The sequence below is a fragment of the Misgurnus anguillicaudatus genome, chromosome 7 (assembly GCF_027580225.2).
Source record: "Misgurnus anguillicaudatus chromosome 7, ASM2758022v2, whole genome shotgun sequence".
NCBI classification, from domain to species: Eukaryota; Metazoa; Chordata; class Actinopteri; order Cypriniformes; family Cobitidae; genus Misgurnus; species Misgurnus anguillicaudatus.
The window spans coordinates 17,154,428-17,172,308 of NC_073343.2; the positions used below are offsets into that span (position 1 = coordinate 17,154,428).

Here is a 17,881-nt window from a genome sequence, read left to right on the forward strand (position 1 = left end):
CAAACTGTGGCATCGGTATTGGAAGTGAAAAAGTGGGATCGGGACATCCCTAGTTAGAACTTCAATCGGTGATGTGGGGAAAGATGCAGAACCTAAACCTATTTTTTGCACTTTTAGTGGTAGAGGCAAAGGATGGTGATGCAACACCAGTAAAAACACAGGCTCTAAGGTCTTACGCCTGTGATCTTTACATGTCCAAGCAGGCCCCACACCTGCTTCCAGTACAATGCATTATTTGCAAACATGAGAAGTATAAGGTTCAGACACACAGCAGGAAAGGGGTAAAAGAAAAGTTAACACAGTGTGAAACACTCCACAACAGGGAATTGGTGGCTAGTGAAGCACGGTATCAATTCACCTGCGATCGAGATTATACCCGGTACCTCGCCACACACAAAAATGAGAGAACAGAAACTAACATAAATGCAAATGGATACAAGCACTTCTGCAAAACAGTAATTGAGGAGAGGCTGTTAAAACAATGTGAAGTACTTCGACTGTCAAAGCTGATTTTTTTTCCAAAAAATTGGAAGAAACATTGGAGTGGAGTGAACATTGCAGCTCATACAGCACACTCACTAAAGGCAAGACTTCACAAGTCTCATCCCTTCTTGAAATTCCTGAAGGCATCCACAACCTATCTTGTATATGTGGACAATCTGTCGACTGATGAGATTGTGCATGAAGGTGCTGTCTCCTCTGCTTTATATTACAATTGTTATGTTGACTAAAATCAAATAATTCAAAATTAAAATTATTTTCATTTTCATTGCAGTCAGCCTAAAAGTTAAAAATGTTTCTTGACATTTTATCAAGCAGCTTCCTGATGTCCCGCCATAAGATGCCATTTAAACAGTATTGAATGAATTCTCTGGGCTCTACTGGCTTCTTTTTCTTCATTCTTGAGTCATTCAGTACTAAAATAGCATTGTTAGATTTTTAATGAAAGTTAAAACAAATGAAAGCTGTATGTTGGCACAATTATATTTTTGAAAACTAATATGAAAATTACTATGTTTGTTCATTTATATTTTGTCTCAAAAAGGTAAGTGTCCACATTTAGATTTAAAGATTTAAAAGATCATGGTATCTGTTATTGTTTAAAATAATTTAAGAGATGCATGTCTTTATTCTATAGTAAACTATACTTTCTGTCCTAGCTTTTCTTCTTTACAGGTTCCTGTTTTACTGTGCTAATACATCAGTGAAGCAGAACAAAGACAACAGGGTTTTATTTTGTGGCCTGTAAATAAAAATATACATGTGTGTCACAATCAATTTATAAAAAAAAGTTAACAAAGCTGAAGCCAGACGTAACAGTTAACAGTATAGAATGGTTCAATCTTTTATTACATGCTGATTAATTAGACATTTTCTGATATAAATATGTGAGAGCCAAATAGGGAGACATTGTATTTGAGATATAAAAAGCCACCTGACAGCAGTGATTACCTTAATGAGCTTAAGGTCTTGTAACTGTGTGAGTTTTATTTGGTTTAAGGTGACATATGTGCATGCTAAGGACTATACCCAAATCCTTTCTAATCTTTTCAGCTGCTCATCCTCTAGACAATACAGAGGGACACTACATCAGACAAACAGCTTGACAATACTTTAAAGGAAATGCAAACCATTCATGGAATACTATTTTTGTTTGGATTTCACCTGAAAAAGATACAAATTCTTTGGCACTTAACAACATTCGTTTTACCTATAAAATGCTTATAACAGTGATTTCCTAGGATACACAGAGACATACATAATGAAAAGCATAGCTGGTGGCTAAGGCTCTGAAACAACCTGGTATAAGATGAAGCATTCTTCCTTTTCGTCTGTGCTGGACTGTATTTTTATGGTGTAACAGCTGGTGAACTGCAATTGCTTTAAAATGGGCTGCACTCCATCACGAGGGAACAGTCTCCAAACAGAACACGGTCCATTCCGAAAGGGGAGAACTCTACTGCCAGTGACGCAGGAAAGCCCAGCAGAATCTCAGTCTGATGACATAGGAAATGAAGGATGTTGTGGAAGTGACATTTATAACTCAACAGGTCAGAACAACATAAGTTCCACACTGATAGGAAGGAAATCTTTGGCAGAGCCAGAAAATGCTCGGGGTGCTTCTGCCAAACTAGGCACAAATGAGATTACAGTCAATATATTATCTCAAGCCAAAGACAAACAAGAATTAAAACAAGAGGCTTTGGGAAAAAAAGGTGCAAAGAAATCAAAGAAAAGTGTAAAATTAAACAAGAAAAGAAAGGAAAGATGTTCTGTCGAAGAAAAAGTAGACTTTCCAGAGACACTTGTGGAAGCTCATCAAGCTGCTTATGGGTATCTTAACCCCAATATTACTAAATATGAAGACCTGTTGGGAATACTTGATCATGCAACCCAGACCCAGTTCTCATTACAACCCATGGTGGCGTTCCTGGTCCTACGATATGAAGAAATAAATAAAGGGCTTTTGCAAATAGTAGAAGAAGGAGAGAATATGTTTAAAAAACATAGAGACCACCTTGCTTGGCCTTGCCAAAAAGACTATTCCCTTTCATCTAGCTCTAAAAAAAAATGGACATCTCCCACCTTTAGTGAACCCCAACCAGACCTGCTACAACAACTCCTCCAGTACACCGTTCAGAGGATGCGGCTATTGGGGCAATCAGTTTGTGGAATTGGGGATATGGCACTTGGGGAGGCGGTGGAATACTTTAATTCCATTTCTGAAATTCTAGAAGAAAAACTTAGAACAAAACATACATTTGAATCAAGATTAATGCAGTTGCTTTCTCAAATTGAGGCTGCCACACAGAGAAAATCTGGCCCAGATGACTCTACGCTGTTTAGTGAAGACAGTGGTATTGGGGCAGAAAGTGACTCACTAACAGGTTCAGACAGACATTGCACATGCAAAGAAAGATGTGACTCAACCGGAACAATGTGTACCAATTTCAGTTTTACACCAGTTCATCATGCCTCAAACAGAGAAAGGTTTCTTAAAACAATGAGCAACAGCAGTTCTCTAAACTCCATAGACCCAACCTGTACTATTACAGGAAAAGAACAGAGGGATACAGAATCACTACTTGGCTATGTCTCTTTGGATGAAGGTGAAAAGGGGGTAGGGGAGAATAAAACAGATGATTGCACAAAGGAAAGAAAAAATGAAAATAAAAAGATATTGTCAAACTCTTCTATTCTGGATCTTAGGCAACCATGTCGCATGCCAGCAAAGAGCATAGAAAATCCACAAACTGTTGAAATTACATTAAAGTTGAAAGATGCCATCAGGAGCAGAAATCAGTTTGTGCCTTGTCAATCCACTATGGTTAAGACAAAACACATGAATAGCCCAAAGAGCAGTAGTCACCAGTGGACAGAAGATGGTGCCAAAAGCTCTAAAAGACCCCACACAACCGCAACTAGAACACCAAAGATAAAGACAATGGTTACTAAGCAGTGCCGGTCAAGATCAGCAGATTCTCTATGTAGTAGAAATGAAGATCTTACTATCACTGAACTTAAAAGAACTCAAAAGGAAATTAACCAAAGGCTGGAGAGGATAAAGAATGTTAAGTCTGAAGAAAAAACAAAGCAAGATTCATCTAAACAAGTCAAACAGCAGCAAACACAAGGTATTTCCTCAGTTGCTGCTGGCAGGCAGTGTTCTTTGAATAAAAATATTTTTTCTCTAAATAATCTAAGAAAGGCTGTTAAAGCAAAAGTAGAAGAGCAAGCGAATGTGCAGGAAGACATAAAGGAAATAAAAGAGAAAGTAAATGAAAAAGTAGACATAAAACAAAAAGACAAGAAAGCTCCAAAGGGTCCAGTTAAAGTAACACCTGTGCCAAGCCCCCCACCATCACTACACCAATGTTCAGGGACATACATGGGTAAGAATTCTGTTAAAAAATTGATTAACACTTTCAGTCAGGGGCTAGAGGAAAGTAGACAGATGACAGATGCAAAAGTGCTTGGACCTCTTAAAGGTGTTAGAAAGTGTGGTGTTCCCATCATTCCTGGTTTAGGTTACTCTGGCACATTAATGCTTAATGATACACTCAGAAGTGTCTCACAATGCTCTGAAATCACAGAGGATCTTGACAATATTGACAGGTTACCACCTCCTCCACTTGAGGTTCTCATGGACAATTCCTTTGAAAATGTACAGTCAAAGGACACAGGAGAAAACTTTGCAAGCAGAGGCAGATCAACCCAGCCAAAAAAGACAGCAATGACTCAGAGATTGCAAGCATCTCTGCAGTCTATAACAGTTCTACCCAGTAAGGGACATTTTCGTAAGGGTTCTTTAAGTATGTCACCAGTCCGTACCCAAGATAACAGAGGAATTGGAAAGGATGGTCACCTTGATTCCTGTCACGAAACACATATAGAAAGTGAGGAGCCTTTCTCCCTCTACAAACAAACAAGAAAAATAATTCACTAGAGACATTCTTCTAACTCACCAACAAAGATACCTACTGCTAAGCAGTGTCACAGAAAGCTCTCCTCCCCCTCATGTGAAATAGAAGTAACACAAGAGGAGAAGATAACCAATGAAACAGTACCAAATAGTGCTGACCCAACTCCTTCCACCCCACCTGTATCTAGAACACGCACCTTACCATCCACACCTCTGTTACATCGTAGACTCCCGAGTCCTCCAGTATTTATAAGTAAACCTACATCTACAACTTTAACAAGTCTTCATGTTGTTCGTAAACTCCCAACACCTCCTTCCACTGGACAACTAATCCTGCCAATTACTTCTGACATGCAGCATGACCAAAACCCCAGCGTTATGTCTGGGCTTGCCTACTCTTTTAAGGCACCATCACCTCCGGCTTCTCCAAAGGTTCAAAAGTGGTCTCTGGAAAATGGTAGCGAGGACTGTACTTTGAGGGTATTTAGCAATGCTCGATCAGTGTTTTGTCCTGCCTCATCATCATTATTTGAGGCTCAGCCTGTTTCCAGGTCTCCCCAGGCATGGGCCTCCTCTGGTAGCAGTGTTCTTCCTCGTCCCTGGGGTGAGCGTGGTTGGTTACCAGTGTCTGCTCAAGGACGTCAACCATTTATCAGACGAAGCCAGTCAGATAGGAGGCCCAGTTTGACCCTGAAACCCAAGATTCCAGTCTTTTCTGTGGCAGAGACATGTGGGAGTGAACCAGCAATTAGCACCCAGGGGTGAGTCTGACACTTTTTGTGTTAAGGGAAAGGTTGATGTGTAAATGCCTACTATTGATGTAATATATGTTGTATGCATTATCTGATATTTAAAGCAACACTATGTAGTTTCCATGTAAAAACGACTTACAGCTCCTCCATGTGGTTGAAAAGCGCAACCGTGCCTGGTATTAGACAGTCTTCTGCAGGCAGGGGGAGGGGCGGGGCTGTGTGCTCTACCCTCCACCGCCACTTTCAGAGTGTGCTTGTAGCAGCTAGGAGGCTGCTCAGGTTGCAGCAACAGTACAATTCGTCCAGTTAAAAGTTGTTCTATCACTGAAATAATTTTAGAGACATTATTTAAAGGTAAAAAACTACACAGTGATGCTTTAATATAATTATAAATAGCACAATATATATCTTAATAATATGTAGATGTAGCGCTTTACTTTACAGATCGGTAATAACTGGGTAATGCTATAGTAATATATATGTAATTTCATGGTAATATTATTTTTAAACCATAAATCACAAATAATTACTGTGCAATATCCAGACAATTACTATGCAGTTTCCAGACAATAACAATGTAAATTGTGTTAATTTAAAGGTATAATAACATGGTAATAATTGTAGTAAAAATCTACTTACTTAAATGATACATGTTCAGGATTTACTTGTTGTGAAGTAATATTTCTCTAATTACACCAGCCTGATTGTGTTGGTTGTGAATGAGTAAAATGTTGGTAAGTACATGGTTACTTTTAAATGTATGGCATAATAAGTGATCAAAGAGACTTACTAAGTCATTGTAGTAGATAGATTGTAAAATGTAAACTTTTATCTGTTACTACCATGAAACAAATGAAGTAATTTCACAGAAACTACATGGTATCAGGGGTGTAAATGCAGTATTGCCTGTTCCTACTTAATTTCTCAGCTGTGTTGATATACCCATAAAGTATCCTTCTAGTGATGCTCAGTTTTAAATACATTAAATACATTTTACACACTTTCTAACTTTTCCAACTAAAAACAGAGTATATACTGCAAAATACTGTCTCATTCAAGTCAGAGTTAACTGTCAAGCATGTGTGAAAGTGAATAGCTTGTTGATCATTGTTGACTCAAGATGCAGATTGTTTAGAGATTCTCTAGTTTTGTTGTTGCCAGAATATTCAAAACACAAGCCTATGCTACTGCATAATAAATAACCTTAACCCTATTTTGAGTTGAAACTTCACAGACACATTCTGTGGACACTTAAGACTTTTATTACAGTACATTTTGTAAAAAGGGGCATAGTACGTCCAATTTAAATATAGTTACGCTGATATAAATACGAAAAGACAAATACATAATAAAACGTATTCACTCAATGACTCATTGCTGACCAGTGCTAACTGGTGAAGCAGTTTATCAACAGAAGTCTACAGAAACGTGTAAGTGTATTTGTTCATAGTCTTGTTCAATTTTAGCTCAGTCTTGTTGCGAAGAAACACTATCTTGTTTACCTTTGACTCCCGTCCTGAAATTGCATTTGTTCTCGTGCGTTCTCGCGTTTGTTTCAGTTGTTTGTTGTTGAATATTGTTGGACATGGCCAACGTGGTTCGTCACTGTCTGGAGGATAACTAGCCAGTTAATAAAACATCTCGGAAAATAGAGCAGACGCGCTTCACACAACGAGCGTGCATGCACGCCACACAGCCAAAATAAGAGCTGTGGTCCGTCACTGTCTGGAGGATAGCCAGTTGATAAAACGCGTGTCCGTGAGAACTGTAAGTGGACTTATGTTTGGGGTTTATTTAAGCCTGTTATTGTATTAGTCTATAGTTCTTGCAAATTTAAAGTAAGCTGGTGATTTTGTTGTTTGAGCAACCTGCTAGCTAGGTTGCACGTGCCTGTTGATTAAATATAATTGTTGAGCGCTCTTGCTCACGTTATTTATGTGATTTATTTACATGCTACAGTAGTTACACTCATTTAAGATAATGTAATTAATAGTGGGAAATAACCAGTTTTTACATTCTTCGCCCTATCTACAGTATCATCATTTGCCAGACGTTCTACAACATCTGCTTCAGTTTGTGTTTATTAACCCTTTAGTCTCACTTCATCACACAGCTATTCTCGTTAGAGGTATCTGTTACAGTTTTTTCCAATTGCTAACACACTAAAATGACATGAACAGCACAACTATTTAAACTGACACACAGAGAGCAACACCTCTTCTCAAGTCTCCAAAAGTCTAAACACATTTTCTGCTTTACACACATTTTGCAATTCACAATGGCACTTTTTAAATGCACTGAACACGATTCTCTGCACAAGACACAACAATCTGACATAAAGTCACATGTTTGCCTTTTCAAAACACTACCATTCAAAATGACACTACACGAGCTAAATGGCCAATATATGTGCCACCTGCCCAAACACCTGAATGGTTAATTGTTAACACTTCAATCAGGATGTAAGCACTAGAAAAGACCACAGGAAAGTCATTGGCCACAGAGCCATTATAGATGTTCCTGGCTAACGTGGTGGGAACATCACAATGTGTGCTGCCATCTCCAATATGGATTGTGTCCTCCACCGTCATGCCAACCTTGGACCATACAACACAGCCCATATTCTCACATTTCTAGAAAGACTCCACAACATTCTCATACCATCAGAGTGTATGAATGATGTAGACCAAAGAAACCAGTATGTTGTAGTATGGCACAACGTGAGCTTTCATCGTGCAGCTCCAGTCCAAAACTGGTTTGCTGACTACCAAACATTTATCGTGCAATACCTCCCACCATACTTGCCATTTTTGAACCCCATAGAAGAGTTATATGGAAGGTATATGACCACCAGCCCTTTGTGCGCATGCCTCTTTTGGAGGCGATGGAAGAGACATGTGATGAGATTGATGTTGGTGCAATTTAGGGATGGATAAGGCACTCAAGGCGCTTCTTCCCTCGATGTCTGGAAAGGGAATATATTGCCTGTGATGTGGACGAGGCGTTGTGACTTGTTTGGTGAAAAATAAAAAAAATTCAACAGCATGTGTGTGTATCTGCAAATATTTTTGCATTATGGCAAAGCATACTAAAGAAAAGTGCACTTTTCATTATGCCCAACTGTGTGTAGTTGGTTAGACAAAAATCTGGTAATATGAATGAAGTGTGTTCCAATTTGTGTCAAAGTTTGATTTTGATAATGTTATATGTAGTTTAGGTTGGAGTGCTTCATTTTGCAGGATATATGTGGTGTTTTGCTATTTGGGTGTGTGGTTTTGTAAATTGTGTTAAGTTTTTTGATAAAACCAGACTAGTTTGCAAAATTGTGTGTTAGCAATTGGAAAAAACTGTAAAAACATCAAAGTCATTACAGTTTTTTTCTGTTCCTTAAACACATTTCTTGAAACTATGCCTCATATTCTCAAAACAGTAAACATAATATCATAACGCATCACACAATTCTCCAAACATCATATTTTCAGGTCAAAATGAAGTTCTACACTCAAAGCTATTCACTCTTACTGAAAAACCAACATTTTCCCTCAGACAACACATACAAGCTTTCAAAAACACACACACACACACTACAACATAGTCTTACACACTGGTGCAATAAATTCAAAACAATATATCCAAAACTGGTAAGTTGCTTGTGGTTCGTCCGCTCAAAAACCTTTTCACATGACCAACAAATACACAATCAATGTATGCATTAGCACATTTTTATTAATTCATGTGATACACAGCACAACTGTAAAACATTTTTTTTTATTATTCCTCCTCAACATCCCGTCTTTGTTCTGGGTCAGGCCAGAGAATCTCATCCACATCACAGACTATATTGGTCCTAGCCAAACAGCGAGGGTAAAATCCTCTTGCATGATCCACCCCTGGCATTCATCTACTGATATGTCTATCTGTATGGAAGGCAATTTGATGCATGTCTTTATTCCAGTCTATGCACACTAAAGTTATTGTACAGAGCAGTCTTACAGTTTTTTCCAATTGCTAACACACAATTTTGCAAACTAGTCTGGTTTTATCAAAAAACATAACACAATTTACAAAACCACACACCCAAATAGCAAAATACCACATATATCCTGCAAAATGAAGCACTCCAACCGAAACTACATATAACATTACCAAAATCAAACTTTGACACAAATTGGAACACACTTCATTCATATTACCAGATCTTTGTCTAACCAACTACACACAGTTGGGCATAACGAAAAGTGCACTTTTCTTTAGTATGCTTTGCCATAATACTAAAATATGTATTAGATTGTTCACATGCACAAAAATATTTGCAGATACACAAACATGCTGTTGAATTTTTTTTATTTTTCACCAAACAAGTCATAATGCCTTGTCCACATCACAGGCAATATATTCCCTTGCCAGACATCGAGGGAAGCACCTTGAGCGCCTTATCCATCCCTAAATTGCACCAACATCAATCTCATCATATGTCTCTTCCATAGTCTGCAAAAGAGGCATGCGCACAAAGGGCTGCTGGTCATATACCTTCCATATAACTCTTCTATGGGGTTTAAAAATGGCAAGTGGGTGGGAGGTATTACACGATAAATGTTTGGTAGTCAGCAAACCAGTTTTGGACTGGAGCTACACGATGAAAGTTCACGTTGTGCCATACTACAACACACCGGTTTCTTTGGTCTACATCATTTATACACTCTGATGGTATGAGAATGTTGTGGAGTCTTTCTAGAAATGTGAGAATATGGGCTGTGTTGTATCAAGGTTGGCATGACGGTGGAGGATACCATCCATATTGGAGATGGCGGCACACATTGTGATGTTCCCACCACGTTAGCCAGGAACATCTATAATGGCTCTGTGGCCAATGACGTACCTGTGGTCTTTTCTAGTGCTTACATCCTGATTGAAGTGTTAACAATTAACCATTCAGGTGTTTGGGCAGGTGGCACATATATTGGCCATTTAGCTCGTGTAGTGTCATTTTGAATGGTAGTGTTTTGAAAAGGCAAACATGTGACTTTATGTCAGATTGTTGTGTCTTGTACAGAGAACCGTGTTCAGTGCAATTAAAAAGTGCCATTGTGAATTGCAAAATGTGTGTAAAGCAGGAAATGTGTTTAGACTTTTGGATACTTGAGAAGAGGTGTTGCTCTCTGTGTGTCAGTTTAAATAGTTGTGCTGTTCATGTCATTTTAGTGTGTTAGCAATTGGAAAAAACTGTAATGTAAGTATATCTATCTGTTTTCCTCTCTGAAGGCTCTGAAGATGGAGGCAACAGTGAAGCCACTTAAATTAGGCTTTACACATTGATCAACCTCCCTCATAGTCATACCATGGACAAGGACATGGTCAGCTAGAGTGACTCGAATTTCATCTGAGACTGCTTGTCACCTTGCCCTACGTCTCCCTCCTCCTCTTTCACCACATCCTTCTCCTATTCCTCCTCTCTCACCATGTCCTCCTCCTCTTCCTCCTCCTTCACCATGTCCTCTTCCTCCTCTTTCACCATGTCATCCTCCTCTTCCTACTCCTTCACCATGTCCTCTTCCTCCTCTTTCACCACGTCATGCTCCTCTTCCTACTCCTTCACCATGTCCTCTTTGTCAGGATCGTGTATGTCATTATGTGTGTTTAGTCTTGTTTCTAGTGCCAGGATCCTGACACCCTCATATAAGTGTTCTGTGTTTGTCTGGAGAGTCACGTGACCTATGTGTTATGTGTGGCACGTGCTCTCCTGTGTTTAGTCTTAACCTTACCCTCCTGTTTCCTAATTATGTATAATTAGTTTCCTCACCTGTTTGTTATTGTCCCCTAATTAGTTCCCCTATTTTAATGCCATTGTGTCTCTTGCTTTTGTGGTATCATTGTATGTGTGTCATGTGTGACACCGTCAAGACCTTGTCTTGTTTTTGCCCTGTCTTTTATTTAATTCTTGTCTTGTTTACCCCCTCGAGGAAGTTTTTGTTATATAATAAAAGTCTTTTTGGTTGAGAGCTGTCTGCACTTGGGTTCTGTCTTCCCCATCCCTGACACTCTTCCTCCTCCTTCACCATGTCCTCCTCCTTTCCGTCCTCTTCTGCCTCCTCCTCTCCCTCCTCCTCTTCCTTCTCCTCGACCTATTCCTTCATTTCTCTGTGGATCCATTGTTCCAAAGCTCAGTGAACTGATTCAGGCCCTTGTATCTATCTATTGAAGGATCTGATTGATGTGTGTTCAATTTTGACTCTTAGTGTTTCCACCTTGGTAACTGTTTGCTATTTGAGCCTAAGCTGTGCTGACTTGAGTGAACAGTATTGAATGCCTGTGCTTTCCATATGACCAGATGATGTAAGCACTGAGAAATGTAGGGATTTGTGTGTTTTGAAGTAACAGTTCACCAAATTTGACTCATGTGTTAAAGCAGAGGAATCGTGTTTATAGTTCAGCAAAATGATTGTGCTTCTTGAAAAATTGCGTTATGGTTTTGAAATTTTAGTTAAAAAACCTGGTTAAAGTGTTTTAGCAATCGAGAAAACTGTAATAATCTAGTATGTGTTCATTTTCTGATGTTAATCTGGAGTACCTATAGAGTAGTATTACATCCTTTATATCTCTGAAGAGTCTTTAGTTTAATCAGATTTATAAAAGAAATATTAGCTTTACCAAATCTTTCCGATAACATACGAAAAAATGAAGAAGGAGGAGTTACTACCGCGGGAGGAGCGAGTACGAGTCATGCAACACTATACAACACTGTTTAACTTATGATTCACTACATGTTCGTGTCATTTATATAATATGCTGCGCCTATTTCCAACATAAGACAGAAGTCTTACTTACCGCATGCAACTCATGACCCGGTTGGGAAAATCCAGCGCATCAAACACACAAGGAAAAATCTGCTGCTACCCCGGAAAATATACTATATCCATTGTTTTCATAAGGCTGGCTTTCTTCACCTTACATCCAAAAACACACTTCTTCTTTAGTGCCATTATTGAGTTTTAAAAAATTAAACAAAGCTGTGTCGCGTGATAAGATGTTTGCAGGTTCTAGCGTCTCCCGCTGATTGACGGGTGGGTGGGGTTTTCCGAGGGAAGTGCCCATATAAAGAAGTGATACATATAGAAAACCCCTGAAACATCAGCTGGACCTGTAATTGAAAAAAACTTTCCGAAACTTGTACGAACCCTCGCGAAGTGCATTCAGCACGGAAATACTCTGTAACACACCCAACTGCCTTTTTGACACTTTGCCTACGTTTAGCATGAGGAAACAACTCTATAACTGTGTTAATAAGTCAGAATGGTTGAAATACCATTGAACCCCCCCCCCTTGAGTGTTTTTAAAATATTTTCATTTTCATCATGACGCGTACCAACCAGATCTCACGAATTTCCGTGGCATAGTCACGGAATTTTGTGCTCATTTTTCCGTGGCATTCTCACGGATCTCCGCATTTTTCCGTGGCCCTGCTACGGATTGTCTTTTTCCGTGGCATTATCATGGATTGGTTACTCAACTGTTTTGTCCTATTTTCTTACCATTTTCGCTTTGGTTTAGGGTTAGATTTACATGAAATGACATCCCTACCCAAACCCAACTATAACCCCAATGCCAGGCGACAATTGTTTAAAGTTTAGAAAATATAAAAGAATAAATCAGAAAAAATAGTATAAACCAATAGTTACATACTAATGCAAACACCAAATCTAACCCTAAACCGAAGCGAAAATTGTTTGAAAATAGGAAAAAGCAGTTGAGTAACCAATCCGTGAGAATGCCACGGAAAAAGACAGTCCGTAGCAGGGCCACGAAAAAATGCGGAGATCCGTGAGAATGCCACGGAAAAATGAGCACAAAATTCCGTGACTATCCCACGGAACTTTGTGAGATCATGTTGCGCGTACGCACCACCCCAATGCTAATAATCTCCACACTATTTCACCATCCACGACAGCATCAATTACTTTTCCCATTGGCTTATGGAACTGTCAATCTGCTGGCAACAAAGCAGTTTCATTACAGCTGTTGCTTCACATTCTGGTCATTCTGTTCTAGGACTAACTGAGACCTGGATCAAACCAGAGGACACAGAAACTCCCGCTGCCTCTATAACAATTATACATTTCCCCACAGTCCTAGCACTACAGGAAGGGGTGGAGGGACCGGTCTACTCATTACAAACAACTGGAATTCCAAAAGTTTTCACCCTCATGTGAAAGCAGCTCTTTTGAGTTGCATGCTGATACTAAAATCCATTTTTTAGTTATCTATTGCCCCCCAGGTCAGCTTGGACATTACCTAGAGGACTTGGATGTACTTCTGCCTTTCTTCCCAGAGGATGATACTCCTCTAATAGTACTTGGTGACTTCAACATCGACCTAGACAAATCACAGGCAGCCGACTTCAACACCCTGACTGCATCGTTTGACCCAACTCACCTTAATGGCTGATGATTTTGCTTCTGTCTTTGTGAAGAAAACAAACTCTATCAGCAGTCAGTTCTCTGGGCTGCCACCTCTTGCACATGCTCAAACTCCTGATGCATGCTCGCTCCCCTCTTTTTTTCTCCTATCTGAAGTGGATGTTTAAAAAATCTTTGCTTCAAACACCCGACTACTTGCCTGTTAGATCCCATACCCACCCATCTCGTTCAGGCCATTTCTCCATCGGTTATCCTGCTCTTACCCACATTATCAACTCATCTCTTTCCACTGGTACATTTCCCACAGCTTTTAAAGGAGAACCCTGCTGCTGAAGAAACCCACACTTTAATCCTGCAATGTTAGAAAACTACAGACCTGTATATGTCTTCTTCCCTTTATTACCAAGACTCTTGAGCATGTGGTGTTTGACCAGCTCTCATCCTTCTTCACACAAAATACCCACACAGCAAAAGGACTCCGTGGCGGATCAGCCGCGGAGGTATCGCGGCTTTTGGAACGGACCCGCGAAACGGCAATTGCGCGCAGTGACGGATCCGCAATGAAGGCGGATCGCGGACCCGCCGTGGCCTCGCACTGCATCCGCTCCGCATCCGTGGCGCAAATTGATTCATATATCCGCCGCGGACCCACAACTGAGTCTGACTCAAGCTCTGGGACGGATCCACAACGGATCCAGACCGGAGCTACTGACTTCGGAGCGGTTCCGTTACGGATCCGCCCCGGAGCTTATTGCTATCAGGACCGGGTCCGTTTTGGACCCGTTTATCTCACTTTTAAATTCAAAATCCCTTCTGTTCTTACTGTATGATAAAATAGGATAAACTAAACTAAAGGATAAAACCAAAACTATCACTAGGCCTGGCTACCGCAGCAATATAGAACCTTAAATCTGCATTGCCTTGTATTTTTAACCTCACAATATTGTAAATAGGCCTAACTAATAGTTTCACTAAAATATATCAATTTAATGTACAAAAGTAATTACTACTCAATGGAAATATAAAATTGCCATTTACATTTATGGACAGTTATAGGTTATAGCATATTCTGTTTTTGTTAAAAAATATTATTTTTGTGGTCAAAACCTAATTTAGTGCTTTATAGGCCCAGGTCAATGCAAACATAAAATACTTGATCAATTAGGCTACAACTTCAATGAAATGCTGCACTATGCACAGCTAAAACATCTGGCAATGAATAACTGGAGAAAGACAAGTTGTTCAACAAAAATGTTTTTATTATTTAATAATTTCTTCCATTACACGTCTCCTCGTTGCCTGATCTGTTGCCAGGTTGAACACAGCACCTGTAATCAAACAGACAGATATGGGCCCGGTTCCCCGATAACGCTCACTCTTAGCACGCTAAGAAGGCTCAAAAAGATATATCTTAGCAAAGTTGTTTATGTTCCTAAGTGTGTTCCCCGAAGTGTCTCTTAGGAAGCTTCTTAACACGCTGCCTCTAAGTACGACGTAAAAATGTCGCTGTCCCAAGTTAAGGTGCTGAATTATTTGCGATCGATCACTCAGGGATCGATTCTCCACTTCACGCGAAGGTGCATTACGGCGTTAAGAAAGACAACACGCTCTATACAAATGGAACATTACTCAAATTATTCCAGTAACATTTATTTTAACATAGTTTAAGTTATCCGTCAAATATAGACTATTAATTAAATTATAAAATTGTCAGTAATACGTGTAGACGAACCGGGTATTCCTCACTAATCATCCACGTTAAACATGGGTTTAACGACTTTAAAAAAAATTTAATACCCTTTTATACTAATGGTAATGTACTATGATCAGAATTGATTGGCAAGCAGCTGCAGTTACTTCAGTTTAATGCGGTATTGCTGGCCATTGTTTAATGTTTTCAATAAAAAGCAATATCTACAATGAACAGAGAGAGAGAGAGAGAGAGAGAGAGAGAGAGAGAATTAGATACAGAATTATGATCTGAGAAGATCCAGCAGCTCCATAATGGGTTGTCTTGGGAGGCAATTTTTTTTTATTTAGCCACGTCAGGCAAATTGTCAAAAGGTTTTAAGTGTTGCCGAATAAAAAAAATTGGCATGGACTAAACGTTTACAGGGTTACCGGTGTTGTGTGAAAGTCTGTTCCCCCTGTGGTTCCCTTTAGTTTAGTATTTTTATCGCGTTTTTATCACATTATATGTTTATTCTTTATATACATTGAAAGTTTTAATGGCTACTGAGATGTATATGTGTGCATTTATGTAATGTATCTTGACTGTTCTTGATTGTAAGTCAATTATTTTTACAGTATGAATCATATTATATGTATAATATATATTTATTATGTTTGGAAACATAACAGTTTTAAATCAAACAGTAGAGAAAAAATAAAAGAAAATGACAGGCTATATGTTAAAAGACATAAAACTGTCAAATATGAAATATTTAATAAATTGTGTAATAGAATACATGATATTATTGCTTTTTAGTATAACCAATTGAAATCTTTGATCTTTCTAAATAAATTATAAATGTAACGTGATGAAAACGTTATAAACATAGAGGGAACAGACTTCAATGAGGAACAAACACCGGCGCCGTCTTTGATTCATTAGTTCTGATACCAAATAAAGTCAACTGCATAAATAGTCCTCTATCCATTGCAAACATATTTTATTATAAGTCTTAAAAATGTCCATAACATAAAATCATTGTCAGCATACCATAGTTTGACTTGTACTGCGCTGCGCTGATTTCTAAAGACTGCGGCGATAGGGTTTTGCACTCAAACAACGCTAAGAGAGAGCTTACGAATGGTCCAGACCAACCTTACGAAAGTGTGACTTACAGAAGATATACTTAGCGTACGAACGTTTTGGGAACCGTGCCATAGAGTTAAGAGAGAGGTTAAGGAATAGGTTAAGAACTACTTAGCGATAAGAACGTTTTGGGGAACCGGGCCATGGTATGTAGCATCCAAAGTCAAGTATGCTTATCATAATAACGCCACCGAATGAAGTAAAAGTAAATTTTTTTTCACTAGAAATGTACTTGAGTAAATGTATCCTTAAAAATCACTTTAAAAGTACTAGTTACCCAAAACTGTAAATGGAATTCGTTACACACCTCTGGTTAAATCACCCTGTTAACAGACGCTCAAAATAACAGACGACAATATTGTCTTTACCAACCACACAGTCGCTCTGACAGTCACACGGGTTTGGAGACTTGAACGCGGATCCGCATAGGAGTTTCCTGCTGTGTGGGTAACTTCCTTGACAGCAACCAGTCTGGATTCAAGAGCGGTCACTCCACAGAAACTGTGCTGTTCTCAGTCATTGAAGCCCTAAGGCAGGCAAGGACAGCCTCCAAATCATCTGTACTGATCCTTCTGGATCTATCTGCCGCTTTTTACACTGTCAATGACCACATCCTCCTATCGACCCTCATGGCTATGAGTGTCTCTGTCGTGAGAGGTCTACAGACACTCGGTTTTATACTCTCTTTTTCAGAGTACTTACATTTTACTTACAGTGGCAAGAAAAAATATGTGAACCCCTAGGAATAAACTGGTTTTCTACTGTGATTTGCCATAAAATGTGATCTGATCATCATCTACGTCACAACAATAGACAAACACAATGCGCATAAGGTGACAACACACAAATAATTCTAGTTTCTTGTGTCTTTTTTGAGAACCCCCATTAAACATTCATAGTGCTGGAGGAAAATGTAAGTGAACCCTTGGATTTAACAGCTTGTTAAAGAGAAGGTCATTGTCCTGTTGCATCAACTAACTTCTACTGAGCTTCAACTGGTGGACAGCCACCCTGACATTATCCTGTAGGATTTTTTTAACTGCCATGAGGCAGCAAAGCAAGCCCAAATCATGATGTTCCCTCCACCATACTTCATTGTTGGGATGATGTTTTGATGTTGGTAAGCTGTGCCCATTTTGCGCCATAACATTTTTCCCAAAAAATTCAACTTTTGTTTCATCAATCCATAAAATATTTTCCCAGTAGCACTGGGGTTTGCTAAGGTGCTCTTTTGCAAACTTCAGGCTCACAGCAATGTTTTTCAGGAGAGCAGCAGCTTCCTCCGTGGTGTACTGTCATAGACAACATGCCTGTCCAAAGACTTGCGTATGGTAGACTCAGAAACTGAGCTGTGTGCCCGTTCCAATGATGTCTTCAAGCCTTTAGCTGTTACTCGTGGGTTCTTCTTTACTTCATTGAGTATTCTGAATGGTGTCTTAGGAGTCATCTTGACTGTGCGCCCACTTTTAGGAAG

General features: G+C 39.2%; 1 protein-coding gene across 1 annotated transcript in view; it reads left to right on the forward strand.

Moving 5' to 3' along the window:
- Positions 1-1,583: 1,583 nt before the first annotated feature.
- LOC141365294 (photoreceptor cilium actin regulator-like) overlaps positions 1,584-17,881 on the forward strand; it is a 30,700-nt gene continuing 14,402 nt past the window's right edge. The window contains 1 exon segment of the mRNA XM_073869488.1: positions 1,584-5,184. Coding sequence (XP_073725589.1) covers positions 1,889-5,184 — 3,296 coding nt within the window. The 5' untranslated portion in view covers positions 1,584-1,888.